We start from the raw sequence: 21,425 nt of genomic DNA, 5'->3' as shown, positions 1-21,425 counted from the left end.
TAAGTCTGTTGCTAGTTTCTTTTATGTGAAACTTTTTAACGCTACTGTCTTTGCAAAGACTTCCCTGTAAAATATATTTTGAATCTCAATGGGAATATTCTTGATACAATTAAAATAAAATAAAAAGGTCTACCTGCCCAGTAGGTGGAGCTGAACCCTGTCTGAGAACCAGTCACTTTATAACCACTTATCTATTTAAATTGGTATTTCATTACTATTTCAGCATTTAAAATACAACATGTGCTCAATGTGGACAAATAGCTCATTTAAATCATTTCTTTAGGCTAGTTTATTTCCAAATGGGATTCATCAATGCAAGCATTTTCAAATACAACTAATGCAATGTGTTTGACCCAGGTGTGTGAGGTTTAGTGGCAGACTTATGATTAATGATTAATGTAATATGTGTACAATAAGATCTCGCCCTTTCGAGCAGCAGAGGAAGCTGGGATGTGACTGTGAAGTCCAAATAATGTAGTGGAAAAGAAAACTATGGTCATTTTATAATTTTATAGCATATGATTGTATAAACATAAACATAGATGGACATCAATGAAAATCAGTTACATAATGTTTAAAATACATCTACTCCTCTTTTAGCAGGTGAGAGTAAAATGCTTTCAAGAGGTTAAAATCTTCACGTTTACAGTGAAAGGTTGACATACAGTGTTAAGTCATACAAGCTAAAATATAAACAAAGACAATTAGAAATCCATTTTAATTATGAATTAACATTTCATCTATTCATATCTGAGGCTGACAACATCAGTGCCCCTGAATGAGCTGACATGCTTGCATAAATTCTACCGAGAAAATGACACATGAGTTTTTTTGACGATCATACCGCACAGTACAAAGAAAAACTTCCTCCCAACACATGACAAGTTGCTAGTAAAGGGTTGATTGCAAGTGCGGCGACTGAGTCTCTGAACATCCAGCATCTGGGGGGGGAGGGGGGTCGGGTGTAGCGGCTAGGAGGGGGTGTTGTTATTGGGGTTTGCAGTCAGAACAGTCACCCCCATCGTTTCTGTGAGTGCTTTAGTGGAGTTAGTGGAGGAGGTATACATTATGGGGGAATAGTTCAGTGGTTGTCAGTTAGACTGGAGACAGTCCACAAACTCAAGGCGGGTGGAGATAGCTTGACAGGGATTGGCTGACTGTCCGTGGCGAGCGATGCAGAGTTGATGAAGGAACTGGGAGGACAGCGAGTGGTCACAGCCTGAAGTTACCGTGGAGATAACTAGTTTTGATGGTTAATGTGGTTTGCCACCGTGGACGGACCGACAAGAGGCAGGTTATGAGATGAGGAAGTCGCTACCTCCTCCCGAGAAAAGTGTGGCAGCCTTAAGAGTTCTTGGCGACCATCTTCATCGTGATGGTCTTCACTTCTGAGTACTCCTTCAAGCCGCTTTCTCCCCTGAAAACAGGAAACAGGAAATAGTGACAATACTGCTCATTTTGTTTAATGTAGTGTATACACTGCTGGTAGCAGACATATTGCAACATCCTCCAATTAAGATTTATGGGATGTTAAGCAATTGTGAAAAGTAGGTTCTCAAAACACAAAGTCAGTTTTAGTAATATTGTGGTTCATTTGTGTCTATTCAGTGGGCAGGGAGTTAAGTCATACTCACAATTCACGTCCATTGCCAGACATTTTATATCCTCCAAATGGACACTGTGTGCTCAGAGCGTTGAAGCAGTTTATCCTGGGAAATATACAAAACATTGATCACTCTTGTGCGTTTGACTCCTGTGGTTTGATATTGTAAAATGGTGCATAATTTTGTTCCAAAGTATTAAAGTTGCATTCAGTAAGACTTAAGATTTATTGTCATCCTCGTTGCTATTCTTGAAACCTTCTGGATTTAACAACATAATTAAATTATTGTTTAGCAAACACAGCTGAAGGTTGTCAGGTTGTATATTTGTGAATTTATTAGCTGCAGCAGCACGGGAAGGCAAGAGTGAATGGATGAAGAGAAGATTAAAGCTGAGGTCGAGTAGAAGTGGCAAAACGTTGGATTGTGGGAGTTGTGGAAAGCTACAGCCTGTAGACAAAGAGTTTTCAGTCTGAGAAAACAAAGACAAAGATGCAAACTGAGTAAAAAGTAGCTATTTGAGGCCAGTTTATGGAGGAGAGATGGCATGGGAAAAAATTGCTACTTCAACCTCTCTGGATTAAAGGAATCGTTAGATGAGAAGATTGATACCACAGTCAGTTAGCTTAGCCTAGCACAAAGACTAAGAGGGAAAACCGCTAGACTAGCTCCGTCCAAAGGCAACAAAATCACCAACATCTCTAAAGCTCACTAATTAAGACATTATACCTTATTTATTTAATAAATAAATAAAAAACTGAATTGTAAAAACAGCATGTTGCAGTGTTACGTGGTGTTAGACCTGTAGCGTCCTGGAGTCTTGTTTTGCCGACAACGGACAATGCAAAAATCCTATCTAGAAGATCAGGAGAATGACTCCAGGTTGTCTGCGGTCAATGCCACATTATTACATTATACGTTATACATTATAAGAAGCGGTCACTGTGGTCGGTATCAGAAGTGAGGTAATATTGTTTAGAATAGGTAGGATTTGTCAAAGAAGAAAAGATGTGTGTTCCTTCTCAACAGAGGAAGAGAAGTAGGGTGGTGATTGGGCAGAATTAAGAATGAAGGACAAGGTAGAGAAATGTTTCCTCAGCTATCAGACGATTGCAGTCAAGTATGACAAGTGGTGAAAAACTCTTGGCAGATGCCGTATGTTGGCTATAACTCTACCCCTACTCACATCCATCTGCAGGTAATTACAAAATAAACTAAACAGGTTTAGGTGAATTCAAAAACTAACAATTTAAGACCATTTCATTTATACAAATTATAAAATTAGGGGTGTCAGTTTACATTTACAATTTACATCTCACATTGTTGTCTTGCCCTGGCAAGTTGCCTTTGGTATTTTCATATCTCAAATGTCTGAGCCGAGGGAAAGAAGTGGAAAAAGGGAAGGAAAACATTTCTTTGTGGCTTGTGTAATGATAGTGAAGTGGCACGTCGCCATTTACAGTTTCTGGATGCCAAAATCTGAAATGGTTGATACTTACCACATGAAAAATATTACTGATTGCAGCTAAAGAAACACAGCAGATGAAACTTACCAGACAGTGCCAGCCTGCATGGCCGTGGATATGGTCATGGCTTTGTTGATGTTGTTGGTGAATACAGCTGCAACCAAACCGTAATCTGTGTTGTTGGCTCTTTCTATCACTTCCTCGATTGTTTTGAACTTCATGATCGGCTGGACTGGACCAAAAATCTGTAAATACATAAGAATATGGTTAATTTATTTACCTTATATGTATATATTATACTCATATATTACTGGTCACATATAAATAGTGCTTTTGATACTTTACGAATATTTTGCTGATAAAACTTACTAGTAATTTGACTTATGTAAAGTTTTAAATGCAGGACATTGGCTTGAAGGGAGTATGTTATATTGTGGTATTACTATTTTTACTTGAGCAAAAAATCAGATTACTTCTTACACCAATGCTTTTTACACAGGTACACATGCATTAGTTATGCTGGCATTATCTAAATCCCTGCTCTTTGTCCTCGTACCTCCTCTCTGGCGATGCGCATGTCGTCCTTCACATTAGAGAAAACAGTGGGCTCAATGAAGAACCCTTTCAGGCCCATAGCTTTGCCGCCACACTCCATCTTGGCTCCTTCACTGATGCCGCTCTGGATAAACTCCAACACACGATTCTGTTGCTCCCGACTGATCTGTTGAGGCGGAGGACAGACAACATTATATGAGAGAGCAGGACGGAGAAGACTAATAAAAAAGATAGAGAAAGTGAAAGTGAAGGAAAAGGAGATACAGCTATAGATCTGTTGAGCTCACCTGTGGACCCTGCTCAGTGGTGGGATCAAAGGGGCTGCCGACTATCCTCCTCTTAGCTCTCTCCACGCTCCTCCGAACAAATTCATCATATATGGGCTCCTCCACAAAGATGCGAGAGCCTGCCGTGCAGCACTGGCCTGCGTTGAAAAACACACCCTGGTGGGCCTGTTCTACAGCCAAGTCCACTGGGGGAAAGGGGATTTTAGTTAATAAATAGCTAGATAAAACAGCGTGTTCGTTAAAAAAGATAATAAACCATGGGAACAGTTTTTTTTTACAGGTTAATCATTAATTAAGAGTTATTAAGTCTTTCTTGAAATGGAAAGAAGTCAGAATTCGATGTTAACAGAAACTATCATCACCACATACAAAAACGTCATTTGGCAAAAAGAAAAAGTATTGTGTTCGTATATCGTTACAAAATGTTCCCCAATATTTATTGGAGCTATCCTGTGCAAATCTGATACCTGACACCTGAGAGACAGGACCCTGCTGTTGTGCACGAAGGGTTAACGGACCCCCGTGATTTATGGGTCTCGGCTGTAGCACCCGACTGAGTCAGGGTCCATTCTCCTGATTTACAGGCCTTAGGGAGCCCCTCTCACGGCTGCTGAAAGCATTTGAAAGCCTCGGCACCCCCAGTTTGGTGAGCCACTTAGAATTCATATGAAACCCATCCATCCACAGGTTTTCATAGCACTACAAAGATTCTGAGCATTTGAAGAATCTCAGTCCATGTGTGTTTATCCACAGACTGGAGGTTCTGAGAATGGGACACATGACTTAAAACAAAACAGTGATAGGGACAGACCACCGAGTGAGGGTGACGGGTAAATGGAGCACTGAATAAAACATTACTTATAAACTTACAATCAGCATCTGCAAAGATGATGTTGGGGTTCTTTCCTCCCAGCTCCAGCGTCACTCTCTTCAGGTTACTCTTCCCAGCTGCTTCTTGGATCAGTTTGCCGACCTAGCGAAGGAAACAGATCTGGGGTTTACTCACAGAAATGCAGGCCTGTGGCCAGATCAGTAAATCAGCTGGAGTCATTAAATAGCTTAAAGAGGTTGGTTAGTTCCAAACAGGGAATGCACCGGTAGGCCAGCTGAAACATGAGCTCTGCAAACACACAGAATGAATATCTATTACAGGTTTTTGGAGACAGCAACAGGAAAATAAAATGCTGTTTCAGCCGCGAACAGCATCTGATGTCTAATGAAGGGCAGGAGGAAGCAGCCACAAGGTGTGTGGGTGAGTGTAACTATCTGAGGGTGGTATGAAACGGGTCTGGTGTGTCAATATGAAAGACCACAAGGAATTTGCTGTGGTTTTTCTTTATCTTCCTATCATCTCTATTTCTACTTAATATGACTTCAAAAATGAAGAATAAATAATACATTTAAGAACAGCATAAGGTGACTAAAGGGAACCACATGTATAACTCATCTTAAGGGGCCATACCAGTGGTTCTTCTAAGTTTTAACTCCTAAACTGTAAATGATATATACTTTATATTTTTGCTGACCATGATATTAAGTTTTAGACTTTTCATGTGTTTTTTCTTCTGTTCCCAGCAGCCATTGATTTTCATTATTTTTGTTGTGGTATGAAAATAAATTAGCGGACTATCAAAACGTGTTTATATTGAGTGATCAATTAATGTATACTTATCATCACAATGAGGCAGTTTAAGAGAAGAAAAGTCAAGTTTACACTATAATATATAGTATATACACTATAATGAATGCAGACGTGAGGTGAACTATGATTCTCACATTGTATTACAGAGAGTTAGATGAGAAGATCTTCTCATCTAACGCTCTGTAATACAATACCAGTGGTTTCACATGTTGTATAATAATACCAATGCTCTCTAGAAGAAAGCAAGTAAACATATTTCCCAAAATGTCGAACTATTCCTTTAAGGTTGATAGAATAATGTATTCATGGTAATGATGTGGTCCTTATCAGTCCACCTTCGTACAACATATATGGAGTTTTCCATACTTTTTTGTCAGAAACATGTGATTTACTACAATCCAGATATTGTCTCTGGTGTCAAAAATGTTCCCATGAGTTTCATGAGTCGAACGAATCAGGTGAAAATGATGTTGTGAAATATTGTATCAACTCAAAAGATAACAAGCCTGAGAAACCTAACACACCTCCCTCACAAACCCTAAACAAGTATTCATCTTCCTGTTACTCATACAGCCTGTTTTATTTTCCGAGAAAATTGACAAGATAAAGCGGAAAAATCCCCTCTCAGTGTTTAACCGAAACCCCACCTTCAGCATGGAAAAGACTCATCTCCTCTCACTATCGTACAGTATCTTGTGTCAGCTTTAAGAAACTAAGATATAGAAAACAACAGACTAAATATTAATCAAATACTGTGCTGTGGCTGGTACCGAAACTGTATAAAAACAACACAATAATTGGCTTGGCTTTATTGTTTCTGATGTGTTTCGTCTGTCTTTGATAGGAAACACAAAGCAGCTGACTAAGGGGAGGTTAACGTGTGTTTACTCAGGGGTAAAAGAAACACACTGGGCTGCGAGGCTCCTCCATGTTACAGCCTCATTTGAGTCAGTACCAGGATGAGTTGTGGTCCTATAATCCACCTGTAGCTTCACCACCAACCACCCTGTGAGGAGATGCTGTGGTGGCGAGTATCCCCCCCCCCCCCCCCCCCTGCTACTACAGCGCGGTGACTCACTGTCTGGGCATCAGAAGTCTCTTACAGCTCTGGCTCATTCTCTCAGTAATTGAATCCAGATCACATGAAACAACAGGAAAACTAGTAAAGAATCTAAAAAGAAAACTGAGCCACTCACAAAGGAAATGTTCAATCAAGACGAGATGATAAAACAAAGAAGATGTTTGTGTTAGAAGGTGCATTTATGTCAGCTCGCGTGCACACACTGATTGGGTGTGTCTGTGTGTGAGAGATAGGAATAGGAAAATGTATGTTTTATGTTATACTGTGCTGGAAAATCATAAAGACACAATGTTAGAGACATTCATACACGCGATGATTATATTTTACTCATGCTTTCCTTACTGTGTCTGTTTGGCTGATCAGGGACTGTAATCTATGATGCCTATAGCTGTGTGGGCTTACCGGAGGTTCCTCACAACATATACACACTGCCTCTCCAACATACTCATCTGAACACTACATACCTGGCTCATTTACCAAAGATACGTATGAAATACAGGCTCACATGAAAACATATATTCTACATTGGGACTGCAGTAAACAGTTTTACCAGAGGGGCTAGCTTGCAGTTAGAAATAACAGATGTTTATAAATGATCTGCAGTTAAAGAATCTGCTGTCCCTCTGGCCTGAGGAATGTGTTCAGACCGCAAGATCTCAACACCTAACATGGTACGTCCTTGATGATTTAGCTTTCCATTAACTGCTCCCCTGTTCTGCAAAGGGTTTATCCTGATAGTAAGTTTAATGGCAGGCGCTGTGGAGGTGCGTTAATACAGCAGAGACAGCAGAGGGAAAACAGAAGAGAGGCAGTGTTTTCACAGAGATGTGTTTGTATACTCTTGACAGCGCAAATATGTGCATGTGTGCCAGATAAAATCAGAGCCCCCTGTTATGAGTAGTAATGACAGGGCACACAGCTTATGTAAGACCCCCATTTGTTTGTCATTTAGACTTCAATACAGGCACACAACGTCCCCTAATAACCCAGCCTGCTCTTATGTTCTGCACATGTTGATCACTGTGTCACTTGTGTTAGCTGACAAAAGAAAGCAGTAGGCAGCTGTTGATCTGAGCCACGTTATTAGAGTAAAAGTACCTCAGTTGATCCTGTGAAAGCCACTTTGTCAATGCCCATGTGCGAAGCAATCGCAGCTCCTGCCGTTGGCCCGAATCCTGGCAAAATATTGATGACTCCCGGTGGAAACCCGGCCTGTCAAAACAATATGAGAGGAAACAAGCTTTAGCGGAGATGACAGCAGAGCCAAGCAAAACCACAGGCAGTGTGGGGGAATCCGGACCCAACCCAGCCTCCCGACCAGCTGAGAACGGAGAGAACATCAAAAAGAAGACGGCGACAGACCAGAGAGGGCAGGGAGAAGACAGGGAGGATGTGGACACTGAGATTTCTACAGCGTGAGTACGTTTTCAAATGCATTATTTCCAATTATTTCGTTTGGTTCAGTTGATTCACTGGCTAAGTAACATGTTCAAGCCAGCAAAATAATAATAATAATAATAATAATAATAATAATAATAATAATAATAATAATAATAATAATAAATTGTATTTATAGGCGCACGTTTCATTTGAGTAAACAAAACTCAAAGTGCTACAGAATAAAAAAGGTGAAGCAGAATATACATTATTATTTTAAACATTTGGTAGACAGACAAGACTACATACCATTACGAGGAAGTGATAACATTTGTTTTCTTTGTGATTTCGGTGAATTGACCCTTTAACTATAACAAACGTATTGTCCTGTCAATCTCAGGGGGGAAATTAGGATTACAGACTCTGAAAAGATGTGCCAGATAGACAAGTGACACTTTGTTAGACATCTGTTCTTTATCGCCTTGTGGTTATGTTAATAACGGATTATCCAAATAAAGTGTTGGCCTGATTCATAGTGAACACTGTGTTCTTGGAAAACTGAAGCCTTTAAGTGATTCACATTCAGTTATTAGGAGTATTAACATTGGACTGCCCAAAATAAAATGTTGGCTAACTGCCTCGTGAACACATGTGTGGTTGGCAAAGGGATTCTGTCATTTACCTCCTTGACGAGAGCTGCTATGTAGAGGCAGGTGAGCGGAGTCTGCTCAGCAGGTTTGAGGACAACAGTGTTTCCACATGCGATTGCTGGACCCAGCTTCCATGCTGTCATCATCAGAGGGAAGTTCCACTGTGTATGACACACACACACACAAACACACACACACACACACACACACGCACGCACACACACACACATGCCGGAAAAATACATTATGCATCTGACTGACACACTGGGTGGTCACAAGTCAAGCTCAATAACTCATCACTCTTTAGTCACTTACTCTCATTTTCACTCTGTCTAAACATAGTCAAGTGAGAAAATGTTCTCGGCACTTGTACAGTATTTTCTCTTCCCACAGTATTCTGAGAAAGCCGGGAAATTGCAACACATGTGCAATAGACCCATATCACTGTACGAAACACAGGCCTGTGTTGTTTCTGCTTTACACAGGAGCCCATGGGGCTCAACGCAGAACCACACGCTTTCTGCACTCTTGCACAATCAACAATGTCTCTTTCTCCTTGATCTTTTCTCTCTCCCCTCTCACCATGCTCTTCTCCTCAAACACACTATGCTTAATCCCTCGCTCTTCTGCTTCTCACTTCTCGTTCTCTATTAGTCAAACTCACTGGCACCGTCATTTTTGGGGCTTACCAGCAGGATTTGCACGCATACACAGTGAATGCAGAATGAAATTCAACAAATAGGCAAGACTAACAACCAACGACATGTCTTTTAAACTTCTATTGTTATATTTTTTTTCTCTCCAAGCTTTCACGTCCATTTGTCTCCATCATGCATGTCACTTGTAGGAAGGGTTATACTCACAGGGATAATTTGTCCACAAACTCCAATGGGCTCATATCTGGTAAATGTCATAAAGTCTCCATCTATGGAAGAACACACATGCAGCACACACACACACACACACACACACACACACACACACACACACACACACACACACACACACACACAACACACTACACACACAATTACACACAAACAAAGAGAAAGCAGGGTTATTCATTTCTAGCTTTAGGAGTTTAAAGCTTGTAAAAGCCTGAAAGACATGAAAAATGTCACCACCTGATACCCCCAGTGTTGTTGACTTAACATGTTAATTTGTAAATGAATCCTCACGCAACATTCCTGGTTGCTTTATCCCGGTGAGAGATTACATTTCATTTGGAGCCTCCTACAGCACAGGCATGTGTGTAACTGTTTTAGGTCATGGAGATGGGTGTTATACTGGAAATGTTTGCTCATTCCTCTTGCATTACTAAAGTACAAGGAGGTACTTACTGAGGGTGGGCCATGGTTGTTCATTCTCCACAAAAACAATTGAGAAATGTGTGTATAAATCTGCTAGAATAGTCGATGAAACATTGCCTCATGTTGCATTTGGACTGGAATGACCGATGGTAGATGACAAGCCAGATAATCTTTTCAATGAGATGCAGTGGAAGTATGACAATGGACACAAAACTGCAGCACAGATTCCCATGTGACAACCTTTTTCCGTAATAGTGGATGTTGGGTCTTTCAATACGGTTATTGTTTGGAGAATGAAACTATAAACCTATTAGACATGAGGTTTTCAGGAGGAGTTCAAGTATCTGCCAGGTATGTTTGAAAGTATGACTCCTGCAAGATGACTTATATTTCAATTTGGAACAAGCAATGTAAACTATACCAAACTGTGTAGCCAAAAGGTGCTCCACATAATGGCACTCCCCATTTGTTTTACACTGTCTGTATTACAAATCCAACACAATAATCTCAGCAAGACAAATAGATGCTGAAGGGTTGTTAGGATGATAAAAAAAATCCTGCACTTCATCCTGACAGTTGAACAAACACGACAACTGACAGCCTTACATCATACAGGCTGCAAGAATAGCCTTGTTTATTTCCTCTGAAAGTCTACCAGAGCAACAAAGCTTAGACCAAAGCCCTGGCAAAATGCTCACCGCGGTTGGTCTGGCAGCAGTGTCCAAGAGAAGCTTTGAGAGGCACAATACGGCGGTATCAGGAGGTTTCCCATGTCCTCTTTCTTACTCTATTTTCCTTTTTTGTACTTCCTGTTGAAACAGACAGCCAACTTTTCCCTCTTCCAACCCCCAAATTCAACTGAGGCGACACAAGTTGCAGCCTCAACAGGACAATAAATGTTAGTGTTTGCGTTGATCCCCACTTTGATACCTTACTTTGCTGAGTATACGTGGGCTTTTTCAACCAAACCATTTGTTTTTACATTAAACCAAATATATATATATGTATATATAAATATTCTAGTAATAGCTACAACAATTAGTCGAGTAATCAATTAGACGATCAAAAGAAAAATATTCAGCAACTATTTTTATAATTATAAAATAATTATTTATGCGATTTTAAATCTCAAATGTGGAGATTTTGTGCTTTTTCTGTTTTATATAATATTAAAGTAAACATCTCTGTGTTATGAACTAAAAAAACAAGACATCACCGTGGACTTTGGGATATTGGGATTGACATTTTTCACTATTTTCTGACATATTATAGACCAAACAAATACAAATACATACTAATCAGCAGATTAATCGATAATGAAGATAATCATTGATTGCAGCCCTACTACTAATAAAAAGCAATGCCTAAACAACAACTTTGTTCATATCACAAATGTCTCCAGAACATTACTTTACCTATAATCTCCCACCTCCACACTTCCTCATCAACAATCTACCTTGTTTTTTGTCCATTCACTAAAACTCTGCTGTCGTACTCAAAGAGGGATCTTACCCATTGGAATGGAAGTGCCGTGGATCTTGTCTGCATATCCAGCAAAGTATCTCAGTGTCTTTATGGTTCCTTGGAGGTCCACAAACAGGGTGGGCAGGAAAGGCTTCCCACTGTTCAGTGACTCAACAGTCTGAAGAGAGACGGGGGAGACGTTTGAGAAATATGTGATATAACCTTGTGATCCTCACATAATTCCATACTGTTCTAGTCTTTACACTCTCCCATGGGTGAAATGTGACACTAAGATAACACTTACCTACAAATACAGCCCCTAAGTTACAGTTATATGTTCTCTTAAAGGCATAGCAAGTTTATTAGTATTTTCAAACACAGTGGCAGCTCAAAGTGCTTTGGAGAAGGTATAAAAGGAAATAAACAGACAAAGGAGTAATTGTTATACTACGTTTTCAAAGCAGTTACAGTGCTTTTATAAATAATGAAATAAATAGGGTAACAATCAAGTGAATAATATGGACTTTTTGTTATTATACCCATGTAGGAAATAACTTAGCCTCTGTAAACTGAAAATATGTTATTTACATAAAGGGATTCAGGGACATGCCAATATAACTTACAGCCAGATAGACACTGTCTCTCTCCACCAGATCAGCCAGTTTGAACAGCAGACGCCCCCTCTCAGATGCGTCCATCCTTCGCCATACGGAGCCCAAAGTAAAGGCAAGGCGAGCCGCCTGCACCGCTTTATCAACATCAGCCTATAAGACAACAAAATGATCCAACCGGATCCAGTAAACAGGTGTCTTTTGCAAGTCATGCAAGTAGCATATATGAATATTTTCTGTGACCTCATATTGAACTTCCGCAATATGGAAGGAACTAGTTTATAAATGTATAAAGAACTGAAAGCAAAGGTTTTTTTAGGCTATCGTAAGAAGAAAAACTAATCATTGCCAACTATCCAGCTGTAGAATAGAAATATTGTGACAGTGATAATTCTGCATTACTTTCGATACTTACATTTAAGTACATTGTGTTGCTAATACATTGAAATGCAGGACTTATCCCTGGAGTATTTATGTAGAATTGATACTTTGCAATGAAAAAGAAGTATTTACCTTCTCTGCTTCCTGGACCTCACAGATCTGCTCTCCAGTAGCCGGGTTGTAGGCAGGAAAAACCTTCCCACTAACAGAGTTGTGCCACTCATTGTTGATGAAAATCTGCAGGAAAAAAATGCAGTTTTTGTATTTTAGTAAAGAGATGCAATAAAGGATTTGAATGTAAAGTCATGCAATTTGTCATTTCCTTTTTTTTAATTAAATGCAAAATGCATAAATTGATTATTAAAACCATATTAAAACATACTTAATTTGACTAAAGACACAATTGGTGAACAAGCTTGAGCGAGGCACAATTTAAATATTTAATGATTAAGTAATCATTTCATCACATGTTGTAGTCGAGGCTGTGAACAGTCCCCGCTCTTTCAGGCCATTGTATAAGGGATATGGGAGAATCTCTGGAAATCTGGACAGAGATTCCTGCCTGTCCAGCATTGCTCTCTGGGGAGTGCTCCACCATCCAGACAAAAGGGTGTGTGGGGGGGGGGGTGCAGATAAATCCCTATCAGACACCAGACCCCCACCCAACAACCCACCCCCAATCACACAGACACACGTTTCACAACATCGCTGCTCGTTTATGAGATCATAAAACACGTGCCGCGCTTGGTCTTCCGTTAAACAACCGCCTGGGATTCCAAACAGAACATGTTTGACATCTATTAAGACCAAAAGAAGAATAAATGTTTACAGAGTCACAAAGCTGAGAAGTACATCACGAAGAAATACAAGAATACGCTGATGAAAAGTTTAACAAAATGCAAGGTGTGATTTAAAACGTGCATATATATCTTACACAAGTTAACTCATGAGAAAAAGGCTGACATGTTTAGATCTATTAGGCAGACTACTCACACATTGTTTTTAATGGCTGTCGGTCTGTCTGATAGATAGAGTGCAGGGAGAACATCTGCTGGCACAAATCCCTCTGTGTATACATATGCTCTTACCGTCCTTCTACTTTAGAGGAGTTCAGATGCACTGAGAGCAAACCTGAGAGCAGGGTTCAAGTATCCCACTGGCCTAAGCCTCCCTAAACTCTCCAACATGTTTACCTCCATAAACGCTGGGCTTTAAGCACTATTTAATTGGCTGTAAACTGTTACCCGTGTTTACTTTCGGGTTGGTATAAAATGCCAGGGAGTCTGAAAACTGTTGCAGTCGCAGCAAACATATCACTCTGCCTCCCTCCTCCTCTTCATTCCCACGGCTCACAGGCTCATAATGTGCTCTCTGCGTATGAATAACTCACATGCAGACGTTTAAGGTGTTCAGTATCTGTGTGTACCACCCCACAGAACCATACGTTACAGACTCATTCCTCTACGTTTCCTTTGTACTGGTCACACACACCATCCCCCACACACTTTAACACACACACACACACACACACACACACACACACACACACACACACGTAGAGATAGACAAGGCCGGAGTGGCTTCTCTCTACCCGCCCAGTGTTCTCAGGCGCCTCCATCAGAGGCCACCTTTAATCTGACGCTCATTAAGAGCACTTCATAAAATTGTCAGTAACGATAAGGAGCAGAGGGCCAGCTACAAAAACAGAAAGTCCTGTAGAGCAGTGAATTAGTTTTTAAATTTATAGGGGCCACTGAAGTGGGGCGCCCTAAATCAGAGAAGCCCCCTGACAGCCTCAACAGTACGAGCAAGAATGCAGACCATGGGTAGCTTTATGCATGGCGTAACCCCTCTCACAAGACGCTGCTAAAGGAGAACGGATGAAGCACGAGAACAGTGGAGCAGGCCGCCACCTAAATCACGGCCAGAAAAGGACAACTGTCAGCCGCCGTTTGGCTCGGCCCTCTCTCTGGGCTCGGACTGGTGTTACACTTTTGTCTCGTTCTATTGAGAGACTTGATTAAGATGACAGGGCCGAGTCTTAAATCAACTCTCGAGGTTTCTTAAAATTGCTTTTAGGATCATTTGGACGAGGGGCAAAGAACACAAGAATGAAAAAGCAAGTGCAAGAGTGCACATTTTCAAATGACAAATCGTGTTTCCCATTCCCTGCGGGGTCATTACTATCCCTTCACATGATGGTTTCATGTTTATAAAAAAACAATGAATGCTAAGAATTAACTTGGTGTCCAGAGACTGCAGATGATGACAATATTTTCAAAATAAACTCTTTTCTGTTTTTCTTTGAGGCCATTTAAAGTACAACTTTTAAATTATGTAGTTTTTAACATGTTGTGTTGCTGCATTAATTAAAAACGCATTAACCCGGACAAAAAGCTGTGATCTGTGATGCCTGACGCATAATGAGGAGGCCTGATGTGGATTAGAGCTAAGCAGTAAGCATATAGGTCAGGACTTTCTCCATGGGCCACAGGGCAGCTGCAAACATTTAGCAACTCCCAGGCTTTTTCTGCAAAACCTGTCAATCACATCATCCAGAGAGAGCCTGGCCGTGGGGATAATGAAAAGATAAGACATGATGTACACAAACACGTTTCAGCGTTTTTTGTGTTCGTTAAATTGGCCATTTTGCAGGTGTCTTAATCATCGTCGTCCGATACAAAAACTTTTATACCTCTGTAAAATAAGAAATCAAGATTTGTTCACCTTGCACCCAGTTACATGTTAATGTCCTTCATTGTTTCATGTTAACAAAACTTTGCTTGATTTTTTGTGTTAATAATTCATTTTTTAGGAGTGAAGGAAGTAAGAAATGCCAAAATACTTTCTGCAGCCAACAAAACATCTGTTTGGCTCTTTGCTCCTTCTCACAGCTCAGATGCTAACGACTAAAGGAATATGTAATGCTACTCAGTTCTTGTCTCTTTTTTTTTCAAAGAAGGGGGGATAGGGGGAGGGGGAGGACGAGAGGTGGGGGGAGTTGGTATGAGAGGGGTTTTATATATATGTGTGTTTATACACAACACGCCAAGATTCCAGTGAGACGCACCCGACCCGGGCACCTGCAACACTCGTCTGTGCAGGAAGTTTCATATCCTCCCCTATCACAGGACATCTATTTCCTCTCTGGATGCTTTTCAAAAGTCTTAGAATTACTACTGTTACAAGTGATTGGAGAGCATGTGAAAGTGGAGACCAGCTGGTGTTTCTTTCTCCTACTCGTCTCCACATGTGTGACACCATGGAGCCTTCATGTTTTTCATTCACACACCCACAGACAATGCCACCCTGCGCTCCTGGATTTGGCGAGGGCGACCTGGCTGTCACTGACTGGCAAACGTCTTTGTCTCGCCGGTGTGTGTAGGCAAGGGGTTAAAGTTGTTCATTCGGACTCAGAAGTTATGTGAGAAACACTAATTTGACATAAGGCTGTAATTACAAACAACTTCTTATTCACTGTTTTCTGTTGATTCACCCATAAAATGCACTTCTTCCAGTAGTTAGAGACTGTGCATGTCACTGGAGTATCAGACAGTTTAGATTAAAGCGTGAGAGCACAGACCTCCGTCAAGGCCATGCCCTATCTCCCAATGTTAACGACAGTGAAAAATAATCTGTGTATCTGTTCCGTGATTCAGATCCGCTCCCAAATGTAATGGGTTCTCGTTGGCCATGCTACACCCTTCAACCAAGTTTCATGAAAATCTTGGCAGGATTTTTTCTGTAATCATGCTGACAGACAAACAAACGAACCAAACCGAAAACATAACCTTGGAGGGATAATAAATGCCTATTTCAAGTCAGTAGTCAGTCATTAACTTATCCAATCGGCAGCCATGAGCCTCAAAACCTCCACTTTCATATATCTGAGTGAAGTAAATGCCAGTAAACTTGTTATCACTCAACACAAATATATCACCTTTCAGACTTAATAGAAATATAATTTACTACGCAAAACATATCAGAACTTAATCTCCATCTTGATAAAGTGTTCAAATTGCTAAAAGACAAACAATAAAATTGACCTCTCCTCTCACTACTGGTGTTATTTCTCTCCTTGGAACATCTGAGGTTTGATGGGTTTCCTGTGTACTTAACCGTTCTCTGAATCTCAGGTCAAGGAAATGTTTGAAGAACAGTAGTTTTACTCTTGGGATCAGTGGGCAAAGAGGAAGTCATTTTTAAAGAAATGTGTCGCTTTTCCACGGACGAATAAACTCATACAAAAAACACTTCTGTCTCTGCTGTGTCTCGTGTTTGCTGGTGAAACAGTCTGTAGTCCAACAGATTTATGAAGCCAAATGTTTTCCATTATGACACCGTAAGGATTTACAAGAGGGCCGCACCCTGAAGGTATGGGAAGTTAACAGGGTAACCTCGCTGTCACTGCTCTTCCTTAAACAGTGATTAAGAGACAGGGGACATGATGTTGACGTGTCTGCTAAGATGATAATTTACACTCGCTGCACAAGTGGGCATTTCACACCAATGGACATATTAATGGCGGTGCACACTTACCCTGTCACAATCAAAGAGATGTGTTTTAGAGAGTATGTGGCCATGTGTGTGCGAACAGGGAGATTGTGTAAGCAAAGGCAGGAGGAGGAGGGGGGAGAGTTCTCGCTGTGCTCGTTGTGATAAATCATTTAGTTGCACAGTATCCCCTAACTTAGGCTCTGTTTGATCTTGATCGCAGTAAGATGGTGGTTTTGAAGTGAAAAACTCCAGAGCTGCAGGTCAGGCTCTGGCGAGGCAGGGCCACTAACCCACACAGTGAGACAGGGTCATAATTTACACCCCGGTGGACAGCACCAAGCATCGGGGAGCCCCAAGCCTCCATCTGTGCTATCTCAATCAGTGACAGATTGATGGAGCCTCTTATTCATCCAAACTGAGTGGATGTCTCTGCATAGACTGCTTTACAAATACTCGGGTCTTCAGCAGACAGGTTCTGTAAAGGTTCCTATGGTGAAAGTGCACTAATGCCACCATGAGCAAAGCAACAAAGACAATTTATAACTGTTGATTAGTTTAAGAGATCTGTAACTCAGACAATGAACAAGGCCACTGAATAGGATCCCTCAATGTAGTCTTTATATTTGTGGCACTATTTCCTATGTTATTACCCTATTAAATAATTAAAACCACCTGGAACTACAAACCATTTTAAAATAGCAGATTTTTTCTATATACATTCTCATCAGTTCGGCTAAAGTGCCATCATTGTCACTTAACACTGACTTTTGAGGAGGGCAAAACAGTGTGTTGACTTTTCAATACACAAAGAAAAAAACGTTTTACAGACTGCTCCTTCAAAGTAAAAGTAGCAGAGTTATTTGCATTCCTGTAAAATGTGTCCTACTAAGTGTCTGGTTTAACAACACATCATCACTGAACAGTGTGAAAAACCACAAAGGCCAGAAGCATCACCCTCTAAAAAGAGCAGGAAAAGTTTCTCTGTTTGCTTTAATTATTCATAAAAAGTCTCTCTTCTCCACTTCTACCACAAATGGAAAACATCAATAAATAGCTATCATGTCTCTCTTATTTATGACTTCCTCCGTGGTCCTATCAACCTTTAAACTGTTTCTGTCTTGTAACCCAGCTGTTGGAGCCTTCCAGCGATAGAAATGTGGGGGTAGGGGACAGGACGACCGAGAGACAGCTTTCCTCCTTAAGCTTTTAGCTACAACAGAGAGGGTGTAAGAAAACTACAAATGATGCGAAAGTGGATATGAATAGACAAATAACAGAACTCCAATCTTTAATAGATGTACACAAGAGAGAAGATAGCTTTACTGATATTATCTACGTGTCGTTAGCAATAAGAAGTTCATGACTCGGTGAAAAGGACAAGGGGCAAACCTTGACTGCAATAACCCTTTTTTATCACATGCTCATGTTATAGAAGCAAACCTGTTCAGTAATGATAATGTATCAGCCATATCTCTGTCTCCAGGGTCGCTCACATGTAATATTTGCATTGTAAAACAAAGATTATTTTTTTATTGTGTTTTTATTTAAGTTAGAAAAAAGCTTAATACTGTCTTTATTTTTGCAGAAAAGTTAAATATATCAGTGTAATAAAGAGTATCTGAGGTAAAAATAATAATAAGTCTGCCTGGAAGCTTGCAGCTCCATCCACACGCCCTAAAGGCCAGTGAACAGCGCTGGTTGTTTCCCTTGGAGTCAGTGGGGTGGAGAACAGGAACAGGGTGTGAGGAGAGCCCACGCCAGGGGTTCCCATAAATCAGGGCCCTTCTGCCCCCTATGTCCACCAAACCAACAGGGACTGGATGATCCAAATTCCTGGGGGTTAATTCACCAAGTCGCTCCCTAAATTTTCTTCCTGTACACCGTTGAGTGCGACCCTTTAACTAACACTCTGCACTGTGAGGGAATGGGAAGCTTACAAGACATGAGTCTATACAACATGTACTGTCCTCTTTACGGTGAAGCAGCAGCGTGCCCTTTGCACTTAAAACACAGAGGCATGTGTTAACACAGAGCAATTATAGCACTGACTGAACTTACATTATGCTATCACGGATCTGACCTTTAATCTCGGTAATTATAAAAACACTTGTTCTACAGTTAGAAGACCCTTTCAGTAGCAACAAAACTGCAGCAGACTACATCATGGCTGCTCAGGCTGGTGACCTCAAAGCAAAAAGAAATCACAGTTCACATTACAAGAATCTCAGAGGATCTTTAACTAATGACTTCAAAGTGTACCAATGTGAGCATAGTAGAACAAAAATGATCAAGGCATTGCAGAGATGTTATCAGACATATGAGAGCTATTTCAACATGTGTGTGACTGGCTCAAGACTTGTGGTGGGTCAAGACTCACATGCAAAGCACAAAGGCTCAGCTAACTTTATTGAAGAAAATAAGAGAATGGGATTTAACGATTAATGATTTCTTCAATTATGCAATAGCACATTTACTGCTATGTTTGTATTATGGTGACACAATGTTGAAGCACTTAACTAGGAATAAAGGACTAACATGTAGTATAATCGCCAGATGTTTTAAACAAAATCTATCTGAAAGCATATTTTTTTTAGTCGTATCTGCAACATGATTTGTTCCATGACTCGAGTAAAGTTCTTTGTTTGACTCAAGCGCCTTTCTCCAGCTGTTTCTGCATCCTTTTACTCCCACCCACACACTTCTGACTGTAAGACGATCCAAAAAATGCTCTGATAACACATTTGTTCTTTGGCAATGTGTATTTTAAATTAAACCATTTATTCACCAAACAAACTTACAGTCATTTAATATTGAGACAAGACCTTATATTGCTGCCCGTTCTTTGGACTTGACTAAAGTGTGTTTGGTGCCATTGAAATAAAAGACTTCAAGATCAGGCAGAAAGAATTTCAGCCTTTGCCACTGATACCTAAAAACATTCTTAGCAATTAAGGATGCATTGAATTAACTTTACCACTAATTGAATAAAACACAAAACAAGAAACACCAGTGAAGAAATCGTAATGGAAAAATTGAAAGAAAAATTTGGTTCCAATCTTGCAATATTGCATTGTATCCCTGTAATTACTTACTTTGTTTCCCTTTATTAGGCGACTTCAAATGAAAAACACATTTTAATAATTAGCTTCCCATGCAGTACCCTGAAAGGAAGTTGGTCTATGTATTCAGGTGCAATGTGTAATAACTATAAATATATAGTAATAGTAAAATAAAAATTTACACGTGACACTTTCACAAACAAGATCAAACTATGACACGCCCTTATTAATATGTCATTGCGTCTACTAAACAAATACGATTGTAGCAATTATAACTGGCTCAGATGATATGCAAAATCTATTATCAGCCTTTATCATATAATCCCAGGTTCATACAAAGACTGATTTGAAAATGTATCCTAAATATATATATTTTCTAAATAATCAAGCATTAAAACGTCTTTTGTTTTTTTAATCACGGATCTTGATGAAATGTCCGTTATTTACTTCTTTAGTTGAAACTATTGCAACCAGGGGTTACTGATTATTTAATTCAGAGCTACACTGAGCACGTGGACGCAGAAGAGACTCATCGGGACTTTAAAACGTCGGACTCGTCAGTTTATCAGAAGTTAGAAAATTTAGTCCGCATAAGTTTGTCAGCTCCAGCTCTGAGTGAGCTACACGGTCTGACACTGAAACTTCAGCTGCTGACACACGAAAAGTTTAGTTTAAAAAAAAAAAAAGTTTGGGTTCAAGATACTAAACATGATCAGACATCTACGAGCAGAAGAAGCGGAGTCGTAACTCGCAAAGCGAGTCGGTCGGCGGCGGAGAGTGCAGAGAAACAGACCTTAGTGTACTTGATCTCCGGGTTGGGCACCGGTGAGGGCATCAGCTGGAGGGATGCCATGAGAGCTGCGGGGTCGCTCTTCACCTCTCCGGGGATCTCGATCTTACTGGAAGTCATCGCGGCCGTCTCTCTACTCGTCTGCCTGCTGCGCCTCTCGGGGGTTTTTTCAACAGATTTCTGATTAGGACTTTGGGTTTCTTCCTGGGTTTATAGCCAGGTGTCAGCCGCGGTTCCTTTTCATTGGGCGAGGAAAAGGGCTGTCCTTTTGAAAATTAAATTCATGCATTTACATAAACGACCTCAGCCATGCGTGTTAAGGAGGAGAAACACATCCACCCCACCCACCTCACACTCCCGGTACACTCAGTTTCCACTGCTTTCACCCAACAGCAGCCGCTTTTCTACAGTTATTCATAGTTTTACAACAACTAAAAACACACGTTGCCATGAATTATTAAAAGAGTTTGGATTTGATCATTATGTTAATCAGAGGTTTAATGTTATCTGAACTCAACAATAAGGCTGTAAGTTTTAAATGAAACTGTAATCTATGTTTTTAAGGGTTTGTAAATGGGCCACCCTTGGGTGAAACAGACTGTAGACTTACTGCAACATAATACTCAAATTAAGCTTTTTATTTTTCTGGCAAAC

The 21,425-nt window shown here is 40.4% G+C and overlaps 1 protein-coding gene across 1 annotated transcript; it reads right to left on the bottom strand.

Annotated features, from left to right (window-relative positions):
• Positions 1 to 491: 491 nt before the first annotated feature.
• aldh1a2 (aldehyde dehydrogenase 1 family, member A2) lies at positions 492 to 20,984 on the bottom strand. Its single transcript, XM_029457123.1, has 13 exons — positions 20,775 to 20,984; positions 12,558 to 12,662; positions 12,057 to 12,197; positions 11,482 to 11,611; positions 9,523 to 9,584; positions 8,692 to 8,820; positions 7,731 to 7,844; positions 4,780 to 4,882; positions 3,910 to 4,094; positions 3,624 to 3,788; positions 3,155 to 3,312; positions 1,635 to 1,709; positions 492 to 1,417 (listed from the first exon to the last, which is right to left on the bottom strand). The coding sequence occupies exons 1-13, from the start codon at positions 20,889 to 20,891 to the stop codon at positions 1,345 to 1,347; spliced, it is 1,557 nt and encodes a 518-aa protein (XP_029312983.1). The 5' UTR covers positions 20,892 to 20,984; the 3' UTR covers positions 492 to 1,344.
• Positions 20,985 to 21,425: the final 441 nt, after the last annotated feature.

This window comes from Cottoperca gobio, chromosome 3, assembly GCF_900634415.1.
Source record: "Cottoperca gobio chromosome 3, fCotGob3.1, whole genome shotgun sequence".
In the NCBI taxonomy this organism is placed as follows: Eukaryota; Metazoa; Chordata; class Actinopteri; order Perciformes; family Bovichtidae; genus Cottoperca; species Cottoperca gobio.
The sequence above is the reverse complement of the archived record's forward strand: the minus strand, read 5'-3'. Positions and strand labels throughout refer to the sequence as shown.

Bases quoted from the DNA above. Each gene is read 5' to 3' on its own strand.
- aldh1a2 (XM_029457123.1), bottom strand. From the start codon at position 20,891: ATGACTTCCAGTAAGATCGAGATCCCCGGAGAGGTGAAGAGCGACCCC. The intron at 12,663-20,774 runs GTCTGTTTCTCT...TTTTTCCTGCAG, and splicing joins CGGAGATCAAGTACACTAAG to ATTTTCATCAACAATGAGTG. The intron at 3,789-3,909 runs GTGAGCTCAACA...CCGCCTCAACAG, and splicing joins CCACTGAGCAGGGTCCACAG to ATCAGTCGGGAGCAACAGAA.